We start from the raw sequence: 17,337 nt of genomic DNA, 5'->3' as shown, positions 1-17,337 counted from the left end.
AAGTGGTGCTGTGGCTCAAGTGGTAGAGTGCTTTCCTTGAGCTAAAAAGCTCAGGGACGGTGCCCAGCCCAAGAATTCAAGCCCCTACTCCCCAACCCCCCAAAAAAAACTTATTCATAAAATAATTACAAAAACAGTAGTTATGGTAAACTACAGGAAACAGAGACATTCACCATATTCCCTTTTCCTGGTTTCAGATGTGTGACACTTACAAGTTAGTGATGGAAGTGCGGGATATGGGAGGCCAGCCTTTCGGTTTATTCACCACAGGAACAATCACCATTTCACTTGAGGATGAAAATGACAATTCGCCATATTTCACAGAAACTTCTGTGAGTATACCTCTCTGTTCACTTATCTAGGTAATTTTACTTTTTTTTAAAGAAACAAATCCAGCTATGTGGATTTAAATAGCTGTCCTTTGGAGACAGCATAGAGAGAATAATATAACTATTGTGAGCAAAGGAATTGACATGCTAGCTATTTCTGGATATAGGCAATCAGTCAAGCTCTTCACCTCCCAGCAACATTGCCCTTGACACAGTTCACTTGCTCAATGTTTTCTCGATTGTGAAGTAGCAGTGCTGTATGAGATGCCTTGAACTACTTTTAAAAGGTGGGGAAGAACAGGTGCACATTTCAAGTTCTAAAGATGGAAAAAGTGGTTTATATCCTCTATTGGAGTCAGAGCACAGGCTGCCCAACCCCCACCTCAGCTACCTTTGACTTTTCTTGCGTCACATATGAACAAACTTTGTTTTGGGGGAGTAAGCTATACTTCTGGGGGAGTGGTTCTTTTTTCTTCAGCTTTAATTTTATTTATTAAAATAAATTTACACCAGAGTCCAAGTTAAAGATGACAAACCTGAAAATGCAAAATAGACACATTCATGTAAATTTTTACATAAATATTGAGTACATGTTTTATCCATGTTTCATATGAGGAAATAGAAGGTCTGTTAAGTAACTAATTTACCCAAATTATCATATAAATAGAGCATTTACAAGGTAACTAGGTTTCTAAACTAGATACAATAGCTGCCATCTTCCTATGAATCCATTTTACAACTGTGGTGGATTTTGATTTACTTTATGTTTTAGCCTATTTATATCTTACAACCTGCAACCATGTTTTCTGGATGACCAATGTCTATGATTTAATTTCTCAAAAAAGAAAATGCTTCCCTTTAAATATTTGCCAGTGAATCCAATTACATAAAAACATTATTGTGGAAAACAGTATCAAATAATAAAATTATCAATGTATATGCCCATTATCTGTATATATAAAATGCTAACTACAGTAGTATAAAGCATTTATTCAGTGCTTACAATAGTTACAAAGGAGAGATAAACTGAGAATATTGTAGAGATTCCAAAAAGAGACAAATCTAGAGTTAGGAAAATCATTTCAGAGGAACTCAAAAGTTAAGAGATAAGTAGTCTTTGAAGAATAGAAAAGATTTGAAAAAAAGCAGTTCAGGAAGAAAGAAGTAGGCTGTGAATTTGACTTTGAAATTCTTTCTCAAAATAAGGGTGCACTTCCATATGAATTTTACTTTAAAGACAATATTTAGAGTAGAAAACAACACTTAAAATTAGAGGCTTCTAATAAAAAGATACTTTTTCTCCAGTACTCTACAGAAGTGGAAGAAAACAGAATTGACGTTGAAATTTTACGAATGAATGTACATGACAAAGATTTGCCAAACACTCCTCAGTCAAAAGCTGTCTACACAATCCTACAGGGGAATGAGAATGGGAACTTCAAAATTACCACAGATCCAAATACAAATGAAGGAGTCTTATGCGTTGTCAAGGTAAATTAGTAAAATAATCTAGGTATACTTTAAAAGCATACTAACTTATGCATCTTTAGTGACGTTAAAAATCAATAGCTCCTTGTCCATATATAGCTAGAGTGTTCAGTATAATAATGAAGTGCTTTGCATTGGTTGACATGAGCATTTTTCTTCTATTATTTTATTCTCATTTGTTTTCTTTGATGAAAATCATGTCAAGCACAAAACTCATTGTACAATACATCAGGAAAACTAGGACAAAAGATATGAAATATTAGATTAGATATTTGCATTAAAATAAGGGATTAAGGCAGTGAAAGGAACAATTTGAATGACAGGGAATGTATAAAAATGATATTTTGTATCTAAAACCAGTTCCTAGGAAATGCTTAAACTTACTTTGGAGCTAACACTTCATTAATTTCTAAGCGAGAGAGCAGATATTTTGTAGTAACTTGATGTAGAAAAATTTAAAATAAAAATTTCATAAAATGTTCTTTAATTTTTATGCTGCATATCCTTTCTTTTTCCTATTTATTTATTTGTTTTTAAATTTGGGGGAGCTTTTCCTTCACCAGTGACATTCTATGTCAGGAGTCATTCTAATTATTCAGTACACAAATAAGCACTTGTATCAAAAGCTAAGCACTATCTAATGTAATGTGTTTTAAAATATATTGCTAAATAATATTGTTATGACTTTTGATTTGTAAATTCAGGGTAACGGCTCTATAAAATTACTCTGAATTGCTCCATTATAGCATAGTATAATATAATAACTTTATGTATTACCTTGGAGGAATTTCCATGATCATTTTTATATAACTAATAGAGTAATCTGAATTTTTCAAACACTTGTTTTACATATCTGTTAATATAAAAATTTGCAGAGAGTAAATGAAGACAGACTCTTCTAAAAGAGAAGTTAGTTGAGAAGTTGGTTAAACTGTAACACCAACAATTCTGCACTGAATAGTGTTCATTATTGTAAAAGCTAATTATTAATCTTTACATTAGCACAAACTTTTGGTAACATTTTGAATGTAAAAATGATAATCCTCTCTAGAGATGTAGGAAAGTGGTAGAACCCTTACTCTAGCATATGCAAGATCTCTGATTGGATCCCCAGCACTGATCTTATTTATAAATATATAGTTTATATATATAACATATATATAGTAACACATCATATATAAATATAATATATAAATTACCTATGTATTTGTTTCATATACATATAACATACATAATACATAACTATATTTTATAAAATATAAATTATATAGTTCTTTTATATTAAAATTACAATCATGAATTTTGTTTATATGATATATATAGACTCATTGAAGTATGTTTATTAAACAGCCACTGAACTATGAAGTCAGTCGCCAAATTGTTCTGCAAATTGGTGTACTTAATGAAGCACAATTCTCTAAAGCAGCAAACTCACAGGCTCCCACAATGTGTACTACAACTGTAACAGTTAACGTGAAAGACAGTGATGAGGGCCCTGAATGCCAGCCACCAGTAAAAATTATTCAAAGCAAAGATGGCCTTCCAGCTGGCCAAGAACTCCTTGGCTACAAAGCACTAGATCCAGACACCCGCAACAGTGAAGGTTTAAGGTAAAGTACTTTTCAAAGACCTTCTCAATTTAAATTGGGATGTAAACTAATTTCAAGCTTAAGAAAGTTCTCTGTATATTTTTGGAATGACAAATTTTGGGAATATATCCCTTCTTTAGGTTAGTTTCTCATATTTGCTTTCTAAAACTTAGGTATCAGAAGTTAGGAGATGAAGGTAACTGGTTTGAAATCAATGAGCAAACTGGAAACTTGAAAACTGTGAAAGTAGTAGATCGAGAATCAAAATTTGTGAGAAACAACCAGTACAATGTTTCAGTGGTGGCTACAGATACAGGTGGGTACCATTTTCTATAAATACAACACACACACACATTTTCTATGAAAATCTGGGATGAAATCTGCTTATTTCTAGATCAAAATTGAATGCAAAAATGTTTGCATTAATGTGATAATATATAATATAAATGATGTATACATTACACCTGTTCATTTGATTGACAACTACATAGATTAGGACCAGTATCAAGTAACACAACATCTCAAGGGATTAATGGGCAAGTAAGTCTAAGTTTTAAGGCTCATATTATTTCTGCTGAGGAAATGGTGGCATGTTCCAGAATTTCCCTTTTGTTCAGGGGCTCAGATTTAGATTATTATGATATGAACATGATAAAAGGATTTGACCTACTAAAAACAATTGAGTACAATGTGAATTTATTCTAAGCATCCAATAATAGAAAACATCATCTATCCTAAGTTCTAAAGGAAGGACAAAACAGTGATTTGCTTTGAGTTGTAATCTCCAAGGTTAATTTTAGAGCTTACTTTGTAAAGAATGTCCTGCCAATGTTGTAGTGATCTTGAAACTCTTGAATATACCCTTCTATCATTCAGATGTTTTAAAATGTTTAAATTATTGTGTGTATTTAAAATATTTGATACCATTATGATTTATACACCATAGAAATTCATAAAAAATCAATATCAAAAAAGAATAAAGAAGCTGCTCAGGCCTGCAATCTTAGCTACTCAGAAAGCTGAGATCTGAGGATCATAGTCCAAAACCAGCCTCGGCAGGAAAGTCCGGGACACTCTTATCTCCAATTAACTATGAGAAAACTGGAAGGGGTGCTGTGGTTCAAGTGGTAAAGTGCTAGCCTAGAGTTGAAGAGCTGAGGAACAGCACCCATGCCCAGAGTTCAAGCCCCATGACCAACTAATAAATACATACATACATACATACATACATATATATATATATATATACATAAAAAACTTCTGCCCTTTCCCTTTATTGTATCAGTGGCATAGTTACCCATTTGAGACAAATTGTCTAAATATTAAAGATAAAAATGAACTTGGGATTTTCCAGATGAACTAATTCATCTGATTTTCTGCCTAACCGAAAAAGGTTTTTACTATTTTATCTAGATAAAAGTAGTTGATACAATACTGCCAGAGCCAATTCCCAAAATATCATTGAATTATTTAGGAAGAATGAATAACTGTAAAAGCATCCTTTTAAAATAATGACAATGCTTACTTTGCTTAAGTAACTAGTTTAAAAATTACTTCCAGTAAATTATTTTTTATTATTCAACAGAAAGAAGCACTACATATGATTTAGAAGTTATTTCAAGTTAAGGAAAAAGGAATTTTATTTGCCTTTATGTTAAATTCAATATATTTTCCTAATATTTAGACCAACCATTGATTGATGTTAAAATGAGACATTTTTATTTTTTTATTTAGTTTTGAAAGTTATCATTTATGGAAAGTTATTATGATAAAATCTGAATATGTTTCTATACATTAGTCTTGGTGGTGGTGGTGGTGGTGGTGGTGGTTTGGGGCCTTGAACTCTGGGCCTGGGTGCTGTCCTTCAGCTCAAGGCTAGTGCACTACCACTTGAGCCACAGCGCCACTTCCAGTTTTCTGGTGGTTAATTGGAAATAAGTGTCAAGGACATTGCTGTCCGAGCTGGCTTTGAACCGTGATCCTCAGATCTCAGCCTCCCATATAGCTAGGATTATAGCCATGAGCTACCAGTGCCCAGCACATTATTAATTCTTAAACAAAACTTATGAGTAGTTTTAATTAAAAGCATGTATTGGGACTATGTGCAAAGCATTAGGCTAATATTAGTGATAGATAACAAATGAGTAAGAGACAGTTCAAGTTAACAACAGTTTATTAATTCAATTGGGGTGGAGGTATAAACACATTTTTCTGGCTCATTTAGTTGAGATTTTCCACAGCACAAAAAAACAGTTACATTAGCAAGTGTTGATGGTTCATGCCTGTAAACCTAGCTTCTCAGGAGGCTGATATCTGAAGATTAAGGGTTGAAGCCATCTTTAGAAGAAAAGCTCTTGAGATGAGACTCAGTCTCCAAAGTAACCAACAAAAACCAAGTTTGGAAGTGTGGCTCAAGTTGTAGAGAGCACCAGCTGTGTATAGTTAAAGTCTTGGGTTGTAACCCACTACTACTTAAATAAATAAATAACTGCATTATGTTCACTGTAGTAGCATTAAGGTATAGCTAGTCAAAATACACTGGAAAACTCAATAGGCTCTTCAGATGAAAGTGTCTTACTGTGTTACATGTTTTATACTCACCTAAGTCATGAACAGTGCTAGGAAAAAGCCCAGACAATAGGATTACCATTGTCAGCAGAAGCCACAAATTTATTGAGTGGTGCCATTTAACTATAATAGAGTTTGGCTGGGAATGTAGCTCATTGGTGAGGGACATGCTTAGCAAACATGAGGCCCTGGGTTCCATCTCTAACACTAGAAAATAATAAAGCTAATTAAACAAAGAAGAGGAGACAAATGTTCCTTGGTTCCCAATGTACCAAGTCAAGCAAGAAAGAAGATTGAGAAAAATTGTATACATACATACAGTTTTTTCTTTTCTCAATTCATATATATACATATATAAATATATATATAGATATGAATGTATAGATATGAAATGAGAAAAGAAGAAACGAGGAAGGTGATCAAATGTAAAATAGTTTTTATTCATAGGATACATACATATACTCCACAAAGAAAGGTGAAACAGTTTAGTTTTCACAGGGTTATTCTTTTCTGGGGGAGGGCAGAGGGGGGTGGTCTGGTCGTGGGGCCTGAACTCTGGGCCTGGGCGCTATCCCTCAGCTCTTTAGCTCAAGGCTAGCGCTCTACCACTTGAGCCACAGTGCCACTTCCGGCTTTTTTCTTTTTGCTGATGTGGTGCTGAGGAATCGAACCCAGGGCCTCATGCATGCAAGGCAAGCGCTCTACCACTGAGCCACCTTCCCGCCCCTCACAGGGTTATTCTGTAGTGACATATCTCATAGATGATACCTTTTAGTTTTAGAAAGCACATGAAGAGATCCTCTCGTTCAACCAAGGAGTCTTATAGGCAGATTGACATGTCACTCTAGTCTTAAAGCTCATTGAAAGCAGATGTCACTCACGTTTTAGCTAAGTTGCAGAAACAACACACATTGCACTGTGAAGAAATAACTTAAATTTTAAAAATTTATTCTAGTTGGTCGATCTTGCACCGGAACATTAGTGATTCTTATAGAAGATACTAATGATCACCCACCTCAAATTGAGAAAGAAGTGACCATTTGTCAGCATGACAAGGACTATGCTATTCTGGAGCCTGTCGATCCAGATGGGCCTGACAATGGTCCACCATTTCAATTCCTTCTAGATAATTCTGCCACCAAACTGTGGACTTTAGAACCACAGGATGGTAAGTATTTGTGCTAAGTCCTATAATTAGTATGGGTTCACAGTTGGTTGATGATCCTGATATTCACTTTAGTTTATCAAAATAAGTATCTATTAATTTAAAATGTATCCTAAAACGTAATAACACCTTGCTTTAAGATATAGTTTAACGCTTAGACTTTTGTTCTGATGATTTGACAGTTTAAAAAAAGAATACCAGGAATCTGCAACTTTTTTCTCAGGGGGTGGCATTTAAGAGAATAAGGACAAATGATTAGAGACAGGAACAATCATAATAGTTAATGTACATATGTGAAAATGGAACCGGTGGCATGGTGGAATTGAGATGGGGAACAGATAATAAAGACTGACATAGATCAAGATACATTGTATTTATAAATTGACATGTTGAAGTGAAAGCTTTTTGTACACCAACTTAAATATAATGTTAAAGCAACAGAGGGACTGATATAAATCTATTAAAATGATTGCTTGAATAACATGTCAAAGTATAGGTTACTGTAATGTGAATAAAAGTACCATCGATTATTTTTTTTCCAGTTTTCTGTGAAGTCAAAATCTTTTTTAAGGAAGGAAATGGTTCATTCATAGTTTTGATTTAAAATGAACGTTCATCCCCCCTCAATGGGAAGCAGGAACAACATTGCTATTGAAAGGTTATATCAACATGTGTTCTCTCTGCCATTTACTCCTTAGGTAAAAGTGCCATTCTGCGTCAGAAACAAAACATGAACTATAACTATTATTCTGTGCCTATCCAAATACAAGACAGACATGGTGCTTCTGCAAAACATGTGCTGTCGGTGCGAGTATGCGACTGTACAGCACCCACTGAATGTAGAATGAGTATGAGGGATGTGAAACCAGCCAATGTGATACTTGGAAAATGGGCTATTGCTGCCATGGTGCTGGGCTCTGCATTGTTATTATGTAAGTATCATGATCTATATTGTGTCAACTGAAGTTTTCTTTTTGGGGGGGTTCCGGTTGTGGGGCCTGAACTCTGGGCCCGGACACTGTCCCTCAGCTCTTCAGCTCAAGGCTAGTGCTCTACCACTTGAGCCACAGCACCACTTCTGACTTTTTTCTTCTTGCTTATGTGGTGCTGAGGAATCGAACCCAGGGCCTCAAGCATGCAAAGCAAGTGCTCTACCACTGAGCCACCTTCCCAGCCCCTCGACTGAAGTTTTATGGAATGTTTCTGTGATGTTCAGTTTTTCATTGCTATAATAATGATATATGTGAGCTAATAATCTGTGAGAGGGGAAAGGTTTGTTTTGGTTCAGATTCAATAGTTTCAGTCCACCTTTGACTAGTCCTGTTGCTTTAAGGCTTGAGGTAGGGAGCAGCATGTGATAGAGCCAAGTGGCTCATCTCTTGCAGACAGAAAGTAAAGAGAGAGACAGGTAGAGGCCAAGGTCTCTTTAAGGGTGTGACCACAATGACTAGATTTCTAGGAGGCCCTGCCTCTTGAAGACTTTATGCTCTTCCAATAGCACTGCAATGTGGGAAACAACATGTTAACTTGTGGGCCCTTGGTTGAAACATTCAAACCATAAAAGTTTAGAAAACATTCATGAGTTTTTTTCATATATACACATATATGTGTGTGCATACCCACATGCATACATATCTATCTATCTATCTATCTATATACATACCTCCATATATACAATATATACTCATGGTGCCCAAAACCTTTTTTAAAAAATTAATTTAATTTAATTTACATTTAATTTTATTTTGTTGTTATGGTGATGTCAAAGGGGTTACAGTTACACAGTAAGGTAATGAGGACATTTCTTGTCGAACATTGTTACCCCCTCCCTCATTTTCTCCCACTTTCCCTCCCCCCACTCTGATTCCCCTCCTTGCCAAGTTGTAAAGTTCATTTCCAACATAGTGTCTTGTGAGTATCACTGTTGCATTGGTTCACTCTTTGTCCTTTGTCTCACCATTTTGTTATTCCCGTTCCCTTTGTCAAATCAGATAAACCTATATACAAGACACAGGGCACCAAAAAAAACAAAAAACAAAACTTGTACTACTTTATAACTTAGGGTCCTGAGTCATAGAAGAAACATATTGATAAAAACCAAATAAAAAATTTAAGCTAGCGTATTTCATTTAATACATTTATTTGTATGCACTTGATACCACCCAATTGTATTTACTTATATGTTTATAAGCTAAATCTAGCTTCCACAGATGAGGAAGCTCTGGACCTGACAGCATACTTTTCAAGGGAAAACTCAAATAGTGTAATTACTTAGAAAGACAAGGTCAAAGTTCAACAAGATAAACACCAGAAAGTAGGTACTTAAAAGGGAGGGGATAGGGTTAAGGGGCAAAGGGTAAATGAAGTGAAAAAGAGAGGAAGAATGTAGTTAAGATTTCTATGTATGTAATACAAAATTAAGAAGTATCAGGAGAGGGGTGGGTAGAGGAGAAATGGATGAGAATGTTGGAAAGGGCTAACATTGATCAAGATGTATTGTATTCATAAACTGCTTTATTAAATGGCAACTCCTTTGTGCAACTACTTAAAGATAATTTCTTTAAAAGGGTAAAAATAATTAAGGTTCAGGAACTTATGCCTATATTTCTAGCTACCTAGGAAGTAGAGCTGAGAATAACTGCTGTTTTAGGCCAGCCTGGGTAAAATATCAGTGGTACCTTATCATGACCAATAAAAGTTGAATGCACTGACATGTGCCTGTCCTAGCTATATAAGAGGTAAAAGTAGGAGGATTGTAGTCTAGGACAAGTCAAGAAAAGCATTAAAAACGTTGGATAACATTATTAATAGTGTCCCTCTCCTATTAAACATTACAGTGTTCAAACTGCTAAGTTTATATCAAGAATACATAAATACAAAAAGACAGTGGAAATGGGAGTTTTGAAATTTGCTTAGGTATTTATGTTATTACTGAAGAGATTTATTATACCTTTTAAGGTATACTAATCAGTTAAAAAAAAGGTCATGCATGAACCAGTAAAGAAAAGTCATGCATTCAAAGGAAGCTAAGGTTTGACATTCTAAATATTTCTTGTTGGAGGTACAAGGTAATGAAAAAATTCTCATACTTAAGTATCTCTCAACCACAAAGAACTATTGCACTTATGAACCTTTCCCATAGTCTTTTCTGTGTCCTTGATCATTTTCATTTCAGTTGCAGGTTAAACTGGATATTCTGTTAGTATGATAGTAGAAGACTGTCAATAGCAGCACTGGTTTTATAAAATAGCCTTATTTATGTTTGCGCCTAATGATCTTTATTTTACTGCTTTGAACATTGTGTGTGTCTTTAAATACTAATAAACTACCTTAAAGTTTAGTCAGGTAAAGAAATTATTTCAATGAAGAAGTTATCAGATACACAGAGGTTAAGTTTGGACTTGTGAAGAGAGATTTTATTCAGCTAAGACAGAAATGTTCTATATATCAATACATTATAAAAGTAGTCTATCCTCATAACCTCACTCATGTAACTGTAACCCTCTGTATAGTAGCTTTACAATAAAAAAAAAATAATAATAAAAAAAAATAAAAAAAAAAAAGAAAACTGAAAAAAAAAAAAATAAAAAAAAAAAAATAAAAGTAGTCTATCATGGGCTGGGAAAGTGGCTCAGTGATAAAGTGCTTGCCTGGCATACATGAGGTCCTGGGTTTGATTCCTCAGCACCACAAAAGCAGAAAAAGCTGGAAGTGGTGCTGTGGCTCAAGTGGTAGGGCACTAGCCTGGAGCTGAAGAGCTGAGGGGCAGTGCTCAGGCCCAGAGTTCAGGCCCCACAACCGACAAAAATAAAAAGTAGTCTGTCTTAATTTCATGATCAGAAGTGATCACATTTGATAGAAGATACTTTAAGGTTGTACAAAGAAACTTCAATAAAAAAATCTCATAATCAAATTATGTAATTTATAACAAGATGAAAAGAATACTTCAGCTTTTGCTTACTCTTTTAGGCATTCTGTTTACATGTTTTTGCATAACTGTTAAGAGAACAGTAAAGAAGAAATGTTTCCCAGAGGATGTAGCCCAGCAAAATTTAATTGTGTCGAATACTGAAGGACCTGGAGAAGAAGTAATGGTAAATCAGATTTCATTTGCCTTTAAATTATATGAGGATCCAATGATAGTTATTACCTAACAGTTATCACTTAAAAGTAGCATCAATAAATAATAGCAATGTTTACTGAGTACTTACTATGCAGAGCAGAGTTCCATGACCCCTACATCTTTTCATTTATCTAAACTTCACAATCCTATTGAGCTGGTTTCCAATGACTATCATAATAAAATGGTGCAAATGAAGTGATTGAAACATAGAAATGTATTCTCTCATAGTTTTGGAGGCTAGAAATCAGAGATTACCGTGTTAGAAGAACTATGTTCCATCTGAAGGGCCTTCGGAAAAGATCTGTTCTAAGCCTTTCTCCTAGCTTCTTGTATTTTCTTGAGTTATAGTAAAACAATTTGAATCTTATGACATTTTTCACAGTGTATATAACTGTGTTCAAATCCCCCCCTCCTTTTTAAGAACACTGGCCATATTAGATTAGGGATAGAGTGACTTTGTCTTAAGTAATTACTTCTACAATCACTTCAGTTCCAAATAAGGTCCCTGTATTAGTTACTTTTGTACTGCTATGACCAATACACATGGCATAAATAACTTATCGAGAAACAGTTATCTGGGCTGGCGATTTCACTTCGCAGAACATCCTCGCGGCAGGAATGCCTGTCACAGGCTGTTTGTTCTTTACTTCCTGGTAGACGGAAAACACAGAGAGAAGGACCAGGGACAAGACACTCCTAAGAACCTGCCCCAGTAAAGTATTTCTTCCACCTAGGCATCATGTACTAAAGTTTCCACAGCCTCCACAAATAATGCCACCAGCTGGAAACCAGACACACAAGAAATGAGTCTGTTAGAGACATTTTATCGAGTTCACATTCTGAGGTACTAGGGGGCGGCAATATGTGAGTTTTTAAGGGGACATAATTTAGCCTGTAGCATCTATGATATGACTACTATCATTGTCTCAAATATTCATATGGGGGAACTGAGGCATAGGAGGTAAGTGGTTTTTCAATGGTGGGGGGGAGAAAGGAAGTGAACAGTTGCCATTTGATTCATTGGCTTTCTAACCTCTGACATTATTTTTAGGAAGCAAATATTAGAATCCCCACCCAGACATCCAACATTTGTGACACAAGTATGTCTGTTGGCACTCTTGGTGGCCAGGGAGTCAAAACACAGCAAAGTTTTGAGATGGTCAAAGGAGGTGGCCATCACACCTTGGAGTCCAGCAAGGGAGTAGGACAAGGGGTCACGGACACCGGCAGATATGCATACACGGACTGGCAGAGTTTCACCCAGCCTCGGCTTGGCGAAGTAAGTGCCAATATCTGCAAGTTCACATTGCATGAAAGTTAAACACAATTTATATGTCAGGATTTCTCCAAAGTGTCACTTCTCATACTCCTGGAACACATCAGCCCTCTAATGTATTATCGTAGATGTGGATGTGAGCACTAAACCCAAATTGCAAAATAAGCTTTTGAGGTTCAAGTTTTAAACGATAGCTTACAAGACTTCATTTTTGCATGCTTTCTGGGGAAGTGGTTAGGAAAATTAAAAGGCAGAGAGCTTCATTCCTAAAAATTATCAGAAAAAATAACCTGGAGTAAAATATTTGCAATAGAAGATGAACAGGTCCTAACTTGTAGACTCTCATACATGTATATGAGCTCTTGATGTAGGTTTGAAGTCCTACCTATCAAAACCAACTAGATAGAATGTTCAGTGCTTGTTTTAGGTTTTCTTTCAGGAGCACTTTCTATAAACTTTTTTTTTTTGTGCTCAGGTTTGTCAACATAGTTTGATCTTAGCTCTACTAAGACTGAAACACAGTGCATAAACAAAAGAATTAGCCTACTTAGGCATCCCCAAGTATCTGAAGAAGTTACAAATGTAATTTTCAACTGTGCACACCTAATGTTCAAATGGAGAATTGTTGTGTGATGTATGTGTAGCCTTGATCATAAATGCCTTTGCTGGGAACACTTATTGATTTGCTATATTTTAAGAATGACTATAATATAGACCAATCATGTGCATTTTTTACATGTAGGAATCCATTAGAGGACACACTCTGATTAAAAATTAAACAGTAAAAGGTAAATCAAAGACATCATTTTTATGCTACTATGTTTAGGTGTTTTTAAAAATATAATAAAATGTGCTCTTTCTTGATACAGAAGGTGTACCTGTGCGCACAAGATGAGGAACACAAGCACTCTGAAGACTACATTCGTTCTTATAACTATGAGGGGAAGGGCTCGATGGCCAGCTCTGTGGGCTGTTGCAGCGATCGGCAAGAAGAAGAAGGGCTAGAGTTTCTAGATCATCTGGAACCCAAATTTAGGACACTAGCAAAGACCTGTGCAAAGAAATAAATGAACCTTTGAATAGAGTAACATCTGCACTTACACATGTAGGAGTTCATTGAATGTAAAAGAATCACTAGCAACCTCTACTAGTGATTTTGTGTCTTGGTGGTAAAGTCATGTATAGACAAGGGGACTGTAAAGAATGAGGCCTCCCTACAATCCCCTTGTCTGATGAAACTTTTGTGTCCGTGGGCCTAATGTTTTCATTGTTCATCTTCTTTCCTCTGCATGTATAGTTAGCCCGTTTAAGACTGCACTGTGTGTACTCTTTATTTCAAAACTTAGATGGCTGGGTGTGGTCTGGGAGACGGTGGGAGAGTTGGGTACCATGGGGGTCATCAAAATGAAATTTTTGCTTTGGATGTGTAGATTAAATATTTTCTTCTAAATCAGGGGGTGGGGGAGAATTATGTTTCTTTAGCGCCAGAGAAGTGCTTTCTGCCTACCTGAGTAGTTTAAGAATATTCGTAGGGGCAGCTTTCCAATTGGTACATGGTCTCAATTATCCCTTCACTCGTCACTCTTCTGAACTAGTGACCCCAGCAGTGCCTTTCCTGAGGAGTCTCACAGCTTACTCCTTGGATCTCTGCTCCTGTGGATGTTACCTGGTTCCTTGGGTTCTGTTGGGATGACAGGGACCAGAAGATGTTCACAACAAACAGAGATCAGCTAAGGATTCCATGAGAGAATTCCACGGGCATCCCCTATGCCCATGAGCTGAAATAGGCTCACAAATATGCTTCATATATCCAATGTGATGAACTGGTAACTTTGATGAGACTATTCACCCTCTTGTTTGACACAGATTCACCATCTTGGTGGCTCTTACCTTTCATCTTTGAGTGTTTTACAACCAGCCCTGAAGACATTAGGGTACAACACTGATGTCCTGGGCTTAGTCCTTACTAGGCCAAAATTGAATTAGCATCCATGTTTGAACACAGTACTCAGTCTATATTGGGATTTACTTTAAGAAATGGAAAATTAGAACTACTGAATGATATTTTTATGTTAAAATTTTAAACCAATTACAGTTACCAAATATTCGTAAAATACTGAATATATGAACAAACGAAAGTAAATTATTTTGAAGGCATAAAGGATATTATATTTTATTAATCAAATAAGAACTTACATATCTAAATAATATTTAATATTCATTTGTAGAAAACTGTATAAAACTCAAAACAATAACAATTTATATCACACACCCACATCAAAACAAAAAACTTTCTTTAAAACATTACTAACTAGCCATCTATTTAAAAAAATCAACAACTCTGCTATTTTTAAATTTTGTGACTCATCTTCTCATTCTCAATAAAGGGGCTCTTTGTTATGAAATTACATATTGGGACAAAAAGAAAGTGTAGTTTTAACAAATCAGATCTGACTTTATATGTCAATAATATATGATTTTATAGCCATTGTAAGATAATAAAGTATGGTAATTTTTTATTACATGAATTTTGAAAACTTGAAATATAAGTTATAAATTATAAATCATCACAGCAAATATATCACAGCATTATTTATATTCTGGAACATGTTCTCTAAACAGTAAAAACAATTAGCTGAACATTAACATATATGTTGTTTGTTTTCATATTTCTTATATTTGCTTAAGTATGGGAGAAAAAATGGTATCTGAACAAAAATGTACAATTAATATCCACAGGTGAATTTCTCAGTCAGCAAGAAAAGACATGTAAAAATATTAGAAAAATTATTAAACCATGGGAAATTAATTTGTATTAAAAAGTTAGGGTCATTTAAACTTTTTTAAGACTAGTAACATTTATCTTACAGAGATACTATGACTTGTTTTATTTAGATAATTCAGTCATTTTCTGTTTTTACTCAAAATTAACAATAATTGTATGGTTTATGAAATTCCTTCAGACTGCTTACAGATGTAGTTTGTTAATAAAATACTGTATTTCATCTAAGTTACTTGTCAGTATTAACAAGTTAGTGGTTATGACTTGTTTTTCTATACTTAAATCTATAGTGAGGGAAACACATAGCCTAATTTTCCTAATCTTGCTTTCAAATATTTCACGTGAAAGAAACTCCATAGAAACAGCATAAGAGATGCTGTTCATATAATTTTTATAAGTTTCATTAAATAATTCCAACCTGATTGAAATTTTTAAATCTTCCTGAGCTTAATCAAAAGTATTTCACTGTAACCCCTCTGTACAGCATCTTTACAATAAAATAAAAATTTAAAAAGTGGTACCTATGAATATTTACTTTTAGAAAATGTCATATGTTGTTATTAAAGATATGCCACATGCTCAAAATAAATGTTTTAGAATTGAGGATTCTGGTGTCTGGCTTGAGTTAGGGTCTTCTAATACTTGACTTGCTTGGTGAACCACATTTCCAGTCAGCGTTTTTGTGGTTAATTGGAAATGGAGTTCCTTGGACTTTTTGGCTTAGATTGTTTGGAACTGCTATTCTCTAGATCTTAGCATCCTAAGTATCTGGGATTATGGTATGAACCACCCACATTTCTAGTTAATGATTTTTATTATCTCTTTGCAGTATGTCAGTTATATAAGTCCTGTCCTGTGTGAAAACCTTAAATAAAATGAGGGTGATGAGACTGTGCACAGTCTTTTTCCAGCCTCTCACATCTGCTTCTCTAATAAATCCCAAATCAACATTGTTTCTGGCCTTTGTCTTTCTACTTTGAAAGAGAAAGAAAAAGATGAATTATAGTAAGAGAAATCATTACTGTGAATGGTTAAACCTTGCATAGTTTGTAGGGACTAAAAATAAGAGAGCATATTAAAAATAAAACTTCTTGGATTTGGGATTATGTGCATGTAAGATTATCTTGAATCCTTACTACAAGCAACTGCTTTAAATGTGCATACAGACTAAAGTAAATGTGTAGCATGAAAATAAATGTAAAAAGTGGATTTACAGTGTACATTTGTAAAGATAAAGTAGAATCTGTACTTCCTAAAGTAAATGAGTTGATGGGAATAAAGTATTTTATTTAATAATAGAATTAGGGTCAGTCACCAGTAGCTTATGCCTGTAATCTTAGTTAGTCAGGAGGTTGAGATCTGAGGATCATGGTTCAAAGCCATTTTCAATTAACCAACCAAGAAAAGCCATAAATTGAGCTGTGGCTCAATTTGTAAAGTGCTAGCCTTAACCTTAGGGACAATGGAACAGTAGCAGAAATGAAAATAAATAATAATAAAATAAATAAATTTAATTAAAAATAAAAATATTTGGATTTTTAGCTCTAAGATTCATACTTTTTTTTTTTTTAATTTTATTTTATTTTATTTGAGAACATACTGTACAGAGGGGTTACAATTACATGGGCAGGATAATGCATACATTTCTTACCAAGCATTGCAGCCTCCTCCTTTGTTTACCCTTCACCTCCCTTCCCAGCCTCCCCCCTCCCTCCCACCCAATCATACCCCCCCCCCCCCACCGACATTGTAAAGCTGGTTTTGACATGACATTTTGTACTTCTCATTGTTGCAACAGGTCCACCTGAATCCTTAAACGACTTGTTTGTCCCCATCTCCTCCACATGTTATACTGACATCAAATATAGTGAAAGCGGGGGTTACACTGTGGGGGAGGGACGTACAAAGCAACAAAGAAATAATAAGATTCATACTTTTTAGGCAAGTTCTTTGCCACTGAAGCTATAACTCAACTCATTTTCACTCTAATTATTTTTGAGATTTTTTTTTGAGATTG

At 34.9% G+C, this 17,337-nt stretch overlaps 1 protein-coding gene across 1 annotated transcript in view; it reads left to right on the top strand.

The window, feature by feature from the left end:
• The window catches only part of Dsc1 (desmocollin 1), a 29,286-nt gene extending 15,681 nt beyond the window's left edge, over nt 1–13,605 (top strand). Inside the window, exons 8-16 of the mRNA XM_042675191.1 lie at nt 198–332; nt 1,635–1,820; nt 3,168–3,427; nt 3,580–3,722; nt 6,930–7,142; nt 7,838–8,071; nt 11,109–11,233; nt 12,314–12,541; nt 13,408–13,605. Coding sequence (XP_042531125.1) covers nt 198–332; nt 1,635–1,820; nt 3,168–3,427; nt 3,580–3,722; nt 6,930–7,142; nt 7,838–8,071; nt 11,109–11,233; nt 12,314–12,541; nt 13,408–13,605 — 1,722 coding nt within the window. The remainder of the gene's footprint in view (nt 1–197; nt 333–1,634; nt 1,821–3,167; nt 3,428–3,579; nt 3,723–6,929; nt 7,143–7,837; nt 8,072–11,108; nt 11,234–12,313; nt 12,542–13,407) is intronic.
• Nucleotides 13,606–17,337: the final 3,732 nt, after the last annotated feature.

The sequence above is a fragment of the Dipodomys spectabilis genome, unplaced genomic scaffold, assembly GCF_019054845.1.
Source record: "Dipodomys spectabilis isolate Male_0828 unplaced genomic scaffold, ASM1905484v1 ptg000024l, whole genome shotgun sequence".
In the NCBI taxonomy this organism is placed as follows: domain Eukaryota; kingdom Metazoa; phylum Chordata; class Mammalia; order Rodentia; family Heteromyidae; genus Dipodomys; species Dipodomys spectabilis.
Note: the sequence above shows the minus strand (reverse complement) of the source record. Positions and strands in the feature narration are given on the sequence as shown.